Genomic DNA, 14,309 nt, shown 5'->3' with positions numbered 1-14,309 from the left:
TTTAAGAGCCAAATCAGATTATTTAAAAAAAATTTACTAAACTTAAGCAAGAAAGAATTAGGAAGAGCAATATATTTTCCTTAAATAGAGAACCAAAATTAAAATTATTTTAAGTTATTTTACCCAATATATGAGCAACTAAATATGACAAGAAAATAATTAAAATTATCATAAATAAGCAAGTAAGAATTAATAGAGCCAAATATTAAAGTAAGGAGGGATCAATTAATATTATTTTCTTAAATAAGAGAGCATGCAATAAGTAAACAAATATTTTCCAAACGGATAATGATTTTTCCAAAAATCAACAAGTAAGAAAAAATTTAAATAATGATAGTCACTATTAAGCAATGCATGAATATATTGTGAAGGCAATCAATAATATAATTATCAAAATTACTGAGAATAATGCATCGATGGCATGGGTATGCACTTAAATAAAAACACATAAACCGACAAATATAAAAAGAAGAGGGATTTGTAAATTGCCTCAAATAAGCAATATTTGACTAAATTTCCATAAATAAACAAGTAATAACTCTTTTAAATCAATTGAGATATCAAGAATTAGTTAGCATGCCAAGTTACCACAGTTAAGGGAATTTAAATAATAAGCCATCAATCCACCACTGTAGTGAAGCAAATAACAATCTGCCTAAAGTTAATAATAAGAAATAATCCACTATACTAGAATTAAGCATTATAATCCATTAAAAAAACAACAATATGCCCAACAAGTCGGTAGACTATACTTAAGCTTATACGGAGCGATAGTGCAATAGTGAGGGAGAGGTGATTAACGGAGTACAACACAAGTATCCAATTTAACAAAGTAATCAAAAAATATAGCATACATAATTTAGAGGTAGGACATGATTACTTCTCAATAGCATATTAAACCATGTTAATTTTATATCGAGACTTACGACGACTTGTTGTTTTTCGCATCAAATAAACAAGCATGAAACCTCTTAAAAAAATTAATAATTCAAGAACAGATCGATAATTGAGTGAAAATGACAAACCTGGACAGATCTGTACGGATTCGGCTTTTCCTCAAGCTTGCTATCTTATTTTCTCGCTAGAGCACGGTTGAGTTGGTTTTTGATTTGCTGCTGGCTGCTTCCCTTGCTGTCCGGAGTTCTGCAACTGCTGATCCTGGTTCGGTGATTGGAGTCGACCGGTGGCTTGCTGCTTCGACGTCTTTGTCGTATGCCGGTGGAGAGAAGAGAGACGAGAAACAACGGCTAGAGAGAGAGGAGGGGGAGAGGAGAGAAAGAGGGAGAAGGTGGACGACGGGAGAGGGGAGAAAGACGGAGGGGAGGAGCGACGGGAGAAGGGGAGAGGGACAGCTGCCGGAGAAGCCATCACTGCTAGGAGAGAAGAGAAGAAGAGGGGATGGGGCGAGGGAGAAGAAGAGGGGGCAAAGAGAGAGAGAGAGAGATAGAGGGGGGGGGGGGGGGGGAGAGGCGGCTGAAAGAGGGGAAGAGTAGAAAAATTAGGTTTTGATTTTTTAGTGTATTGAAATCAAGAAGAAAAGGGAGTTCCATCACAACCGTCGATTAGATAGAGATGGAGGGTTAGGATTAGATCTGAGAATTAATTAAGATGGACGGATGAGATCAAAAGATCAAGTCTTGAAATTAGATTGGCAAAGATATAGAGTGGCTAAAATTGCAATAACATTTGGCTAGAATTGAAATGAAAGAGAGGCTATGATTGTAATAAAACTTGAAGTGTAGTGGCTAGAATTGAAATAAATTGTGATAGAATAGGCTAAAATTTAAAATTTAAGGAAAGTGTAGGAATTACTATTAAAATACTACATAGATTAATTTTTTTTTTTATATATAATTGAAAAATCATTTAAATTTTAAAACATTTGGAATTCATTAATAACTTTAAAATATCTTAATAATATTTACGATAATTTTATAAAGTAAAACGTACTAAAATATATAATTTTCAAGCAAAGTCGATTAAAAATTTAAAATACGTACTTAATTGAATAGTATTGCTAAACATGGTCAAAGGTCGGTCAAAATTGGGTGTCAACAGCTGCCCCTTGGTTGATTGAGAATGAAGAATGAATTGTCAGGCAACCAACGTTGACTTAGTAGCCGATTTTGTCCGACCGACGACAGATGTCAGTGGGGTCAATTGAAATGATATAGAGTTGAAAAAGGGTACGATCGAGACTTTGGTTTTAAGTCGCCTACATATCTCTGGTTATACGAGAATCAGGTCGTGTGTAGTTCTAGATTCAAGAGCAAATGAAACTCTTAAAAATTGAAAGAGCGGTAAGGTGTTAGGAAGGCACGATATCGGCTTGAATAGATAAGATTAGAGTAACGAGAAGAGAGAGATTGAGAGAATAAGAGAGCGTGACAGAGAAGCGAGAAGAGCATGATAGAGTGAGGCTATCAGCCTTTGAGCGAGGGTTCGGAGTATGAAAAACGAAGAATTGATAGGGTCATTGTTGTGATAGAGGATAGCGTGATGATTGTAATCAAGGGCGATCGATCATATCTGCAAATTCTAGATAAAATGTTAGCTTAAATAGATAAAGTATGACCAATAATAATAAAATATGAGTTCTAAATAGAAAAGAGGTGATGAAACATATCTATTTGAGACGAAGTGCAAGCCTTGATAGTCTTCAACTTCTCGAAGGATTGAACCCATCTCTGAAGAATGACGTCAAACTCCAATAGATTTGATACTATAAAGATATAACAGTAGACGAAAATCTCTAGTTATAAGGAAAGTCTAAACGTCGTTTTAAGGCAGACGAGCCTAAGTGTCGTTTTAAGGCGGACAGCCTAAATATCTTATAAAGCGGACAAACATAAATGTCCTATGAGGTGGACAAGCCTAAATGTCCCTTTTAAGGTGGACGGCCTAAATGTCCCATAAGATGGACAAACCTAAATGTCGTTTTAAGGCGGACGAGCCTAAATGTCCCATTGTAAGGCGGACGAGCCTAAATGTCCTATTTTAAGGCGAACGAGCCTAGATGTCATATTGTAAGGCGGACGAGCCTAGATGTCCCATTGTAAGGCGGACGAGCCTAGCTGAAGACATAGAAAGTCACAGTGGCAAGTTGAATCCGAAGATATCTTCATGGCAGCCTGAATGATAGATGAGTAGTGAAACGATAGTGCGAGTAGCCAAGAATTTGTCGGAGCCTTTGTTTGTAAGCGAGGGAATAGCCGTTCAGAAAGCAGCTTTGTCTGTAATCAGCATAACTGTAACTTGTAGTAGAGTAATTAGAGCAGAAAAAGCGGTAAATGTAAACATGATGCAATTTCCCATATTAACCATGAATGTTTGCCTTAAGACCATGCAAAATGACGTCTTAGGCTATGATGTCTAGGGCCATGATATGCAGGGTGTATCCTCAGGTCATGAAAATGTTGTCTGTAGGCCATGAAAATGACGCCTTTAGACTATGACACCTTCGGATTATGATAGACAGAAATTAAACCCTTAGGCCATGATATGATGTCCGCAGGCCATGAGGATGATGCCTTTAGACTATGACGCCTTAGGAACATGATATGCATAAAATAAGTCCTCGGGCCATGACATGAAGTTCGCAGGCCATGAAAGATGATGCCTTTGAAGGATGACGCCTTTGGGATATCAGTAATGAGTAAAGAGAGCATATCTGTTTTTGACATCTGTTGATACTTATGACTTGATTTGATTCGGGCACATGTAAACTTCGAGCACGATGCAATCTTGAGCTTATGCAAACTGCGGGCACAATGCGATGATGCATTTCTTCGGGCACATGCAATGATGCATTTCTTCGGGCACATGCAATATCGAGCACAATGCAATGATGCACTTCTTCGAGCACAATGTAATATCGGGCACATGCAGTATCGAGCATATGTAATGGTGCATTTCTTCGAGCACATAAAATATCGAGAGGATGCAATAATGTAATTCTTCGATCATAAGTCAATATTGGGCACATGCGATGATGTATTTCCTCGGGCACATGACATATCGAGCCCATGCAATAATGTGTTTCTTCGGGCACATAAAATATCGAGCGCGTGCAATAATGCAATTCTTCGAGCATAAGTCAATATTGGGAATATGCGATGATGTATTTCCTCGGGCACATGAAATATCGAGCACATGCAATAATGTATTTCTTCGGGCACATAAAATATCGAGCGCATGCAATAATGCAATTCTTCGAGCATAAGTCAATATTGGGCATATGCGATGATGTATTTCCTCGGGCACATGAAATATCGAGCACATGCAATAATGTGTTTCTTCGGGCACATAAAATATCGAGCGCATGCAATAATGCATTTTGGCATTCTCGAGCATAACATAATGATGTAGTTCTTTGAGCATAGTGTGATATCAGGCGTAGGTGCAAAATGATGCAATATCGGGCATAATGTGATTTGTCAGCACAGCAGTTGCATTGAGGGCATATAGTAGCTTGGGCGTTCGCCTTATTGGAAGGACCGAGTGTCATGTGTCGGCTCAAATGTGGTGATGTTGATTGTTGCAGTTGCCTTTGTATATGTACCTGTATTTTCTACATTCAAAGAAAAATAGTTAGTTTAAAGGGGGGAAGGTTGATCTGTATCCATGATTTGACGCAGCGTGCTCCTTTGACTTGCCATCCACACCTCTTCGAGCGTCTGTTTTTTTTTTCATAAAAAGGGGGAAAGGAGAGAAAAAAAATAAAAACAAGCTTTGAAAGATTTTTAATAAAAGCTGATGTCGAATCTTTGACCATGGCATAGGTTGAGACTTTACAACGTCTGACTCAAAAGTAGAGCTATCATTTAATCTTCGTTGTAAGCTGACTGCTTGTTGAGAAGAAACTTTCGGTGAACTCAAAATTTCTGCCCCAGTATGAAGATGTGCCAGGAGAAATCTTAATGGAATTTTTGAGATCCTCTCAAAAATTCTGCCCCAGTTATCAATAGAAAAGGGGGAAATGAAAGTTTTATTTATAATAAGACCGAACCCCATAGGAGCGCCTACGTATCCCCTCTTAAATGGGAATCAGGTCTGACGTAGTTCCAAATTACAAAAGAGCATGGATCAATCTCTAGATGTAATACTTTTTCACAGAATCTGAATTGATAGGTTTTGGCTAGCTTTATTGAGATCTCGGTAATCCACGCAAACTCTGACCTTGCCGTCTTTCTTGGGCACTAGAACGACATTTGCAAGCCAAGTTGGGTATTCTGTCACTTGGAGTATCCCAACATCTAATTTCTTTGATACTTCTTCTTTGATTTTCAAACTCATCTCGGGCTTGTATTTTCTCAGCTTCTGTTTTACCGGAGGACATGCTGGATCAGTGGGTAGTCGATGGGCTACGATTGCAGTACTTAGCCCTGTGATGTCTGCGTAGGACCACGCAAAAATATCCTTATTCTCTATGAGAAACTCGGTATACTCTTTCTTGTCTTCTTTTGTCATATGGATGCTTACTCGGGTTTCTTGTATCACCTCTGCATTTCCCAAATTCACCACTTCTGTCTCTACCAAATTTGGATTGGGTTTTTCCTCGAATTCCTCAACCCTTTTAATTAACTCCTCGGGAACCTCATTGTCTTCGACTTCTTCTAAGTCATTAAGGTTAAGCTGAGCAGCCTCATTGTATGCCACAGTCTCAGATTCTACATTTTTATAATGAATTTTGCTGGTGAGAAAAAAAAATAGCAAAAATTAAATACAAGACAAAAAAATGGGGAAAAGAACTTTATTGATAAAGATTTGAAAATTTCATAAGTCCTCATTCGAAAGCAATACATGGGACGGGAATTAAAACATTTATTAAAAACTCCTTTATTTGAATTAAAACTTGATAGAAAAACATCTTCCAAGGCTACCCAGATGCTCGACGAGGTCTGGATGGAGTCGAGGTCCAGTTGCTGACGCTGATCTTTGCCTCCTTGCTTCCACTAGGGCCCCCTTTCTCCTCCTCGTTGATCACGACGTTGCAAACTTTCCCCTCTTCTTTGGTTAGCGATGACCCCTTCAAGTCGTCTGAGATCTCATCAATATTGTCTTCCATGAAACCTGCTGATCGAAATGATTGATACAATGGCGGTATGGGTTTCTTCAATGGGTAGTAGAACCCATCTCTAGGTGGTCGCCAATCGAGCCATTCTTCGGTGGTGTATTTATAACCCAAACCAAAAGTGGTGGAATGTCGAACAGGCTGTATAGGTTCGACTATCCCTTGTAATTCAGCCCCCAAACCTTTCCCAAGCTCGAAACCGAACCAGGCCATCATATCTATGATTTTTTGGCTGAACCAAGGTTGCAACTCAATATTACCAACAAGCTCCACTGTATGGTACATTTCGCCATCCATATTCTCTCTTCCTTCAATCGTGTATACAGGATGCCCTTTTTCCCCATGGACTACAACCTCTTCGTAATCCCATTCAAACTTCAGGCATTGGTGAAGAGTAGATGGAACCGCTCCAGCCATATGAATCCACGGACGACCCAACAATAAGTTGTACGATGAAGGGATGTCCAAAATTTGGAAAGCTATGGGGAAAGTGACAGGACCAATGAGCATGTCCAAGGTTATCTCCCCAATAGTGCCTCTCTGAGAGCCGTCAAATGCCCTCACATTCATCTTCCATGTCTGAATTTTTGCACTATCCACACCCAGTCTCGTCAGTGTGCTCAGAGGGCAAATGTTTAAACCTGAACCTACATCAACTAATGCTTTGTTTATCACCTTATCTTGATACTGAACCGAAATGTACAAAGCTTTATTGTGAGTTGTTCCTTCGATTGGCAGCTCATCTTTGTGAAAAGATATTTTGTAAGCCTCAAAGACCTGCCCCACCATTTGGGATACCTCTCCATGAGTGATGTTAGACGGGACATAAGCTTCACCAAGGATCTTCAGAAGGGCATCTCGATGAGTTTCGGAAGATTGTAGTAACTCCAGAATTGATATTTGGGAAGGGGTTTTACTCAGCTGCTCAATGACATAGTATTCTTTAGCTTTAACATTTTTCCAAATACTTTGATCCTCGAGCTCTATGACTGGCGCTTTGGATTTGCCAGAGCTTCCCTGAACCAAATTTTCAGAAGTGTAAATTCTTCCAGACCTGGTGACCCCTGTTGCAACATCTGTCTCTTCCACATTTGTTTCTCTTTTGTTGTAATCCCAAGGTACAGCATGTGTGTCACATTGTATTGGGGAGGATGCCTTATAGACAGCCAATGGTGGTCTGGGTGCAGCAACTTCTACTTCAAATGGGGCGAGTCCTTGCACTATTAGTGGTGCTTGGGCAGTGGTAGGCATGGCTTCTTCTGTTTCGACGGCCCAGATAGATTCTTCCCAATCCCAGACATCACCAGCTTCCACCATGTTGACTTGATGGTTAGGGAGAGGATTATTTGCAACATTCGGTGTAGGATCCTTCAGTTGGATGGTTTTTGTATCAATCAACATTTAAACCTTATCCTTAAGGGCTCTGCAAACTTCGGTAGTGTGGCCCTTCATTCTAGAATGGTAGGCGCAGACCTTGTTAGGGTCGTACCATTTCGCGCGAACATCCACAGGTAATGCAGGAATTGGAGAGACGTACCCAGCCTGTTTCAGTCTCTCATAAAGTTGTGCTATGGGTTCAGCCAAAGGGGTATAGGTTTTTGTAGGTCTTCTTTCATAGGAAGGTCTATTTCGGTAATTTGGTGTTTGAGTGGGTGGTGGAGTTTGGAAGTGTGTTGGTTGAACATTATAGACAGGATATGAGGCATGCAAATATTGAGGAGGAGCATTTTGGTAATATATTGGCATGGGTTGGGGAGATATAGGGGGTGGAGCTGAGGGATGTTGAGGGTATGGGGTGTGAAGGTATGGGGTGTGAGGGTATGGGGATGGTGGTGGGTTTGTTGTCTTGTGCCTCAAAGGGGTCCTAGTTCCATGAGCCATCATTACAGAACCTGTTTTCTTTCGACTCTCTGTCATTCCACCAGATTGCAGAGCCTTGTTGGTTGCTTGTAAAGCCTCCAAGTTGATGATAGTCCCATTTTTTATGCCTTCTTCAATTCTTTCGCCTAGTTTGATGATTTCAGCGAAACTCTTTTCAGCCACCAGCATCATTCGGTCATAGTATTGTGGTTCTTGGGCACAGATGAAATAGTCTTTCATTTGAGATTCTTCCATAGGGGGTCTGGCCCTAGCCGCCTCAAACCTCCATCTTATGGCATATTCTCTAAAGGATTCAGTCGGTTTCTTCTTTAGGTTCTGAATGTAAAACCAATCAGGCGCATTTTCAATATTGAAACCAAACCTATTCATGAAGTCAGTTGCCATATCAACCCATTTTATCCATTTCCGCGAGTCTTGCTCAATGTACCATGATAGGGCCTCCCCAGTAAGACTCCTCATGAACAACTTCATGGGTATCCTCTCATCTCTCCCCACCCCTACAAGTTTGTCGCAATACATTCGTAGGTGGGCTTTGGGATCCCCAATGCCATTGAACGTCTCAAACTTCGGAAGCTTGTATCCTTCGGGCAGTTCCACATCAGGATGCATGCACAGATCCTCATAGCCCAATCCTCCCAACTTTTTGTTTCCTTCCACGTGTTGTACCCTGTTGGTCAAATTGTCTAATCTCTCAGTTAGGGTTTTTATTAGGATGTCTTTCTGATGGGACTCTGATTCATAGAAGCCATGAGTCAGAGGAGCAGTTTCAACGTATATGGGATCGGGATTGTTGTTCCCAAAAGTATATGGGATATTTGTGTTTGGGGTTTTTTCTGGGACAATTGGTTTGGTATGTTGGTAATAGTGGTGAAATAGAAATTGGGTATTTTGGGCATGGGGTAGTGGAAAGGCATTTGGACGAGTGGGTTCAGGTGGGGATATATGGATTGGAGTATTGTCTGGCGTGGCTGTTTGATTAGGAGGATTGTCTATGTTTTCTCCAAATTATGTTCCAAGAGAGATAGACAACTTGGCCAAATCACGCATGCTGGCTACCTCTTCTTTCAATTGCGAAATCTTGCGCTCGAGTCTTAGGATAAGATTACTATGAGGTTGTCCTCCCTCAGAAGCTTCTACCCTTTCAGTGGTTCTGTTGTCGTCAACCATTTTTCCTTTGTCTTTTGAGCTTGCTCTTTGAGAAGAAGGAGAAGGGGGGGGTCCCTTTTTGATCGTGTATGTGCCAGGATGAAGGACAGATCAACCTTGGGAAATGGGAAAACAATAGAATCAAAAGAAAAGAGTTAGGGGTTAGGATAATATCATAATATCAACACGTTGTTTTGAGATAAATGCCCTAAATGCACGGAACCTCATTGAGCCAGAGGTAGGGCATTTCCTCGGGCACGGAACCCTAGCCCTAATGCGATGATGTATTTCCTCGGGCACATGAAATATCGAGCACATGAAATAATGTATTTCTTCGGGCACATAAAATATCGAGCGCATGCAATAATGCAATTCTTCGAGCATAAGTCAATATTGGGCATATGCGATGATGTATTTCCTCGGGCACATGAAATATCGAGCACATGCAATAATGTGTTTCTTCGGGCACATAAAATATCGAGCGCATGCAATAATGTATTTTGGCATTCTCGGGCATAACATAAAATACGTACTTAATTGAATAGTATTCCTAAACATGGTCAAAGGTCGGTCAAAATTGGGTGTCAACAAGTACTTTATTGACTACCGAGCTGGAGATTTTGGTAGTGTGAAGATGGGGAACCAGAGCTCAGCAAGTATTGTTGGCATTGGAGATATTCGAGTCCAAACCAATGTTGGGTACTATTTGATGTTGAGAGATGTTCGCCACATTCCAGATCTACGCCTCAATTTATTGTCTGCTAATGTACTTGATAAAGAGGGTTACAAGCACACTTTTGGTGAGGGTAAATGGAAATTGTCTAAGGGTTCCTTGACTGTTGCTCGTGGCAAGCTTTGTTGTACCTTGTATAAGACACATTTGAAAGTGTGTAGTGGTGAGTTGAATGCTATTGAGGAGAAAACTTCTCCTAACTTATGGCACCGAAGATTGGGTCATGTTAGTGAGAAGGGTATAAAGTTGTTGGCCGGTAAATCTCTTATTCCTGCTGATGTTACTATTTCACTTGACCCTAGTGATCATTGTTCAGCAGGAAAGCAACACAGAGTTTCTTTTCCGAGGACATCTACAAGAAAGAAAGTGAAGTTAGAGTTGGTTTAATCTGATGTGCGTGGTCCCATAGAAGTGGAATCACTTGGTGGTAACAAATACTTTGTTACTTTTATTGATGATGCTACTAGGAGAACTTGGGTTTATATGATGAAGCACAAAAGTGAGGTGTTCGGTATCTTCCAGAAGTTTCATGCAATGGTTGAAAGGGAGACAGATTGCAAACTGAAGCGTCTTCGAACTGATAATGAAGGTGAATACACTTCAATAGAGTTTAAAGCATATTGCTCAAAATATGGCATTCGACATGAGAGAACAGAACCGGGTACCCCACAACACAATGGCGTTGCCGAGAGGATGAACAGAACCATTATTGAGAAAGTGAGATGCATGCTTAGAATGTCTAATCTTTCTAAGTCATTTTGGGGTGAAACAGTTGGAACTGTTGTGTATTTGATAAATAGAGCACCATCAGTTCCTTTGGAGTTTGAGATTCCCGAGAGAGTTTGGTTTGGGAAAGACCCCTCTTATTCTCACTTGAGGGTGTTTGGATGCAAGGCTTTTATGCATGTGCCGAAGGAACATAGATTGAAGCTTGATTTCAAGACTTCTCCTTGTATGTTTGTTGGATATGGTGATGAAGAGTTTGGTTATAGACTTTATGATCCAGCAAAGCAAAAAGTTGTGAGAAGTAGAGATGTTGTCTTTTATGAGCACGAGATGGGTTTTCATCTCTTTGGTGCTGATAAGACTTATTATTCTAATTTCTCTCATGATGTTATTGATATGCCCATGCCTCATGTTTCTGCTTCAGATGATCAATTAACAGGTGATGCTCCAGAGGATGGTCATGAAATTGCTCATGAACATGACCATATTGAAGAGGTACAACCTGATGTTGTTGTACCACAACCTGATGATGAAGCTGTAGATGTTCAACATGGAGAGTCTTCTAATCAGGGGGAGAAATCCAGCCCACAGGTAGAAGAGCCAACACTTAGAAAATCAACCAGAGTTCGTCAACCTTCAAGACTTTATCCAAGTTCAGAATACATCCTAATCACTGATGAGGGGGAGCCTGAAAGCCTTCAAGAGGTCTTGTCACATTCAGACAAAGACCATTGGCTCAAGGCTATGTAAGAGGAGATGAATTCTTTGAAGAAGAATGAAACCTATGACTTGGTGAAGCCTCCAAAAGGGAAGAAACTCTTGAAAAACAGGTGGTTGTTTAAGAACAAGAAAGATGGCAACAAGCTAGTGAAGCGGAAGGCAAGATTAGTGGTGAAGGGATGCCATCAGAAAAAGGGCATCGACTTCGATGAGATTTTTGCACCGGTGGTGAAGATGACTTCCATTCGTATGATTTTGGGACTAGCTGCCTGTTTGAATCTTGAACTTGAACAACTTGATGTTAAAACTACTTTCTTACATGGTGATTTGCATGAGGAGATTTACATGGAGCAGCCGGAAGGATTTGAAGTTAAGGGAAAAGATAATTTTGTTTGCAAGTTGAAAAAGAGTCTTTATGGACTCAAGCAAGCACCAAGGCAATGGTATCACAAGTTTGATTCCTTCATGAGTAGTAATGAGTACAAGCGAACTACTGCAGATCCTTGTGTGTATTTTAGAAAATTCTCTGAAGGTAACTTCATTATCCTTTGCTTGTATGTTGATGATATGTTGATTGTGGGACAAGATGTTGAGATGATTTGCAGGTTGAAAGAGGATTTGTCAAAGTCCTTTGATATGAAAGATTTGGGTCCTGCGAAGCAAATTCTTGGTATGGAAATTGCTCGTGATAGAAAAACTGGTAAGCTTTGGTTGTCACAAGAAAAGTATATTGAACGGGTGCTTGAAAGGTTCAATATAAAGAATGCCAAGCCAGTTAATACACCACTTGCAGCCCATTTCAAGTTGAGCAAGCGTTGTTGTCCTACAACCAAGAAAGAAAAGGAAAGTATGTCTCATATTCCTTACTCCTCTGTTGTTGGTTCATTGATATATGCCATGGTGTGTACAAGACCGGATATAGCACATGCTGTTGGATTGGTTAGCAGATACTTGGCAAATCCGAGCAAGGTTCATTGGGAAGCTGTAAAGTGGATCTTAAGATATTTGCGAGGCACATCAAATCTGAGTTTGTGTTTTGGAGGTGGTGAGCCTATTCTTGAGGGATTTACGGATGCTGACATGGCTAGAGATCTTGATAACTGGAAGTCTACCTCGGGTTACTTGTTCAAATTTGCAGGGGGAGCCATTTCATGGCAATCCAAGCTATAGAAGTGTGTAGCGTTGTCTACAACCGAGGCAGAATATATAGCAGCAGTGGAAGCAAGCAAAGAAATGCCTTTGTTAAAGCGTTTCCTTCAAGAGTTAGGTTTGAAGCAAAGTGAGTATGTTGTATTTTGTGATAGTCAAAGTGCTATGGACTTGAGCAAAAACAGCATGTACCATGCTCGCACAAAGCATATTGATGTGAGATATCATTGGTTGCGTGTTGTCATTGAAGAGCGACTAATGAAGTTGAAGAAGATTCACACCAACAAGAATGGTGCTGATATGTTGACAAAGGTGGTCCCTGGAAGCAAGCTTGAATTTTGTTCCAAGCTTGCAGGTATGTCTTCTTGATGACCTTTTATGTTTGGTCTCCCCGAACTGGGCTGGAGGGGGAGATTGTTAAGGGTCCAGCCCATTTGTTATAATTTTTTTAAGTGAAAGCCCAATCACTTATTGATGTGTGGCCCATATGTTTTGGGCTTTGTTGACTTCTTCTAGAAGTCTTTGGGAGCTGCTGTTTTCTTCTGGGGGTTTTTGACGTGAAGAAAAGAAGAAATTGAGAGGGTGTGTGATAGAGAGAGAGAAACAGATTTTTGAGAGAGGGTTTGAGTGCAGATTTTCTGGACAGCCTTGACAAAATTTCAGTTTTCCGGAGATCCGACCGTTGGATTGTTCTGAAATTTTCACAGCTGGTTCACAACATATAGCACTACATCTTGATGGTTCAGATCGTCAATCGGAGCTCTTGATCGTCTGTTATTGCAGCTGGTGTAACCTGCATTTTTTGGGTGATATTTCCCAATTTCTCTTCTCTTTTGTGTTGGCTCTTATATATGTTGTTGTTGGTGGGCTGTGACATCCTTGTAGACTGATTTGGGTGTCTTTACCCTCAATTTTCATAATAAGATAAGAAGAAGGGTGGACTCCTACAAGTCCCGTGGTTTTTATCCTTCACACCGAAGGGGTTTTCCACGTATAAATCTCGTGTGTCACTTGCATATTTATTATTCATATTTGCTTGTGATTTTTTTTTGATATGTTGCTGATTTGAGCTTGGTTAATTTAGTGGTGAATTTCTTTTGGTAAATTGGGTGAAGTATAATTGGTTGATTGTCTTGAAGTCGATCCTTGTAGGTTTGTATCCTACTTGTGTTGTTTTGCGCCTCCCCCTACACTAACAACCCCTGTCAATCTTTCAGAAATCCATGGAAATATATAACCAAAATAAATAGACGACCACCCTTCTTTCCCTTCTTTCAACTGGCAAAAGAGAATATATATACAGGGACAGACTAGGGTTAGGAAAAAAGGGGGGAAAGGGCAAAATCACACCCTCGCAAATTCCCCATTTCTAAAATTTTCCAGGTTCAGGATAAAGCTGCTCTTCATACGGAAATATCAAACTCGTATCCCACGAAGTTCGGATGGGTAATAACATCGACGACTTGATTCGCCCCACTCGTCCTTGCACATAACGTGTTGCCCATCCACGCAAGTAAGGATGATTTGAAATAGTCGCCTCCTGCTAGAGAAGTACGATCGCGCGGCTACAGGCTGAACTTGACAGAAATAGAGAAAGGAAGCGTTGAGGGCGCGTCGCCGCTCACGCGTCAAAAGGGCCAGAAAAAAAACTCGGGGGAAGGAGTCAAATACTGGGGAGACATGCACCACTGTTGCCATCGCGTGAAGATGGCGATGCTACTGTGAATCGCGTGGCTACTGTGAATCGCGTGGCTACTGGGTTATCGCTGGCGCCACTCTTTTAACGTTTTTTGGGAAAAACTTTTGACCCTCCAGCTCTTAATTATTTATCCTTTTTTTTCTGAAGGAGGAAAAGGAAATTTGGGCTGGGTTAAGGTAAAT

The 14,309-nt window shown here is 40.6% G+C and overlaps 2 protein-coding genes across 2 annotated transcripts; both read right to left on the bottom strand.

Annotated features, from left to right (window-relative positions):
* Positions 1-5,109: 5,109 nt before the first annotated feature.
* On the bottom strand, positions 5,110-7,474 carry LOC138348204 (uncharacterized). Its single transcript, XM_069296827.1, has 2 exons — positions 5,883-7,474; positions 5,110-5,692 (listed from the first exon to the last, which is right to left on the bottom strand). Exons 1-2 carry the CDS (start codon positions 7,472-7,474, stop codon positions 5,110-5,112), a joined length of 2,175 nt encoding a protein of 724 aa, XP_069152928.1.
* Positions 7,475-9,121, bottom strand: LOC104647123 (uncharacterized). The gene is made up of 2 exons (XM_010321740.1): positions 8,998-9,121; positions 7,475-8,685 (listed from the first exon to the last, which is right to left on the bottom strand). The coding sequence occupies exons 1-2, from the start codon at positions 9,119-9,121 to the stop codon at positions 7,475-7,477; spliced, it is 1,335 nt and encodes a 444-aa protein (XP_010320042.1).
* Positions 9,122-14,309: the final 5,188 nt, after the last annotated feature.

The sequence above is a fragment of the Solanum lycopersicum genome, chromosome 4 (genome assembly GCF_036512215.1).
Source record: "Solanum lycopersicum chromosome 4, SLM_r2.1".
In the NCBI taxonomy this organism is placed as follows: domain Eukaryota; kingdom Viridiplantae; phylum Streptophyta; class Magnoliopsida; order Solanales; family Solanaceae; genus Solanum; species Solanum lycopersicum.
The sequence above is the reverse complement of the archived record's forward strand: the minus strand, read 5'-3'. Positions and strand labels throughout refer to the sequence as shown.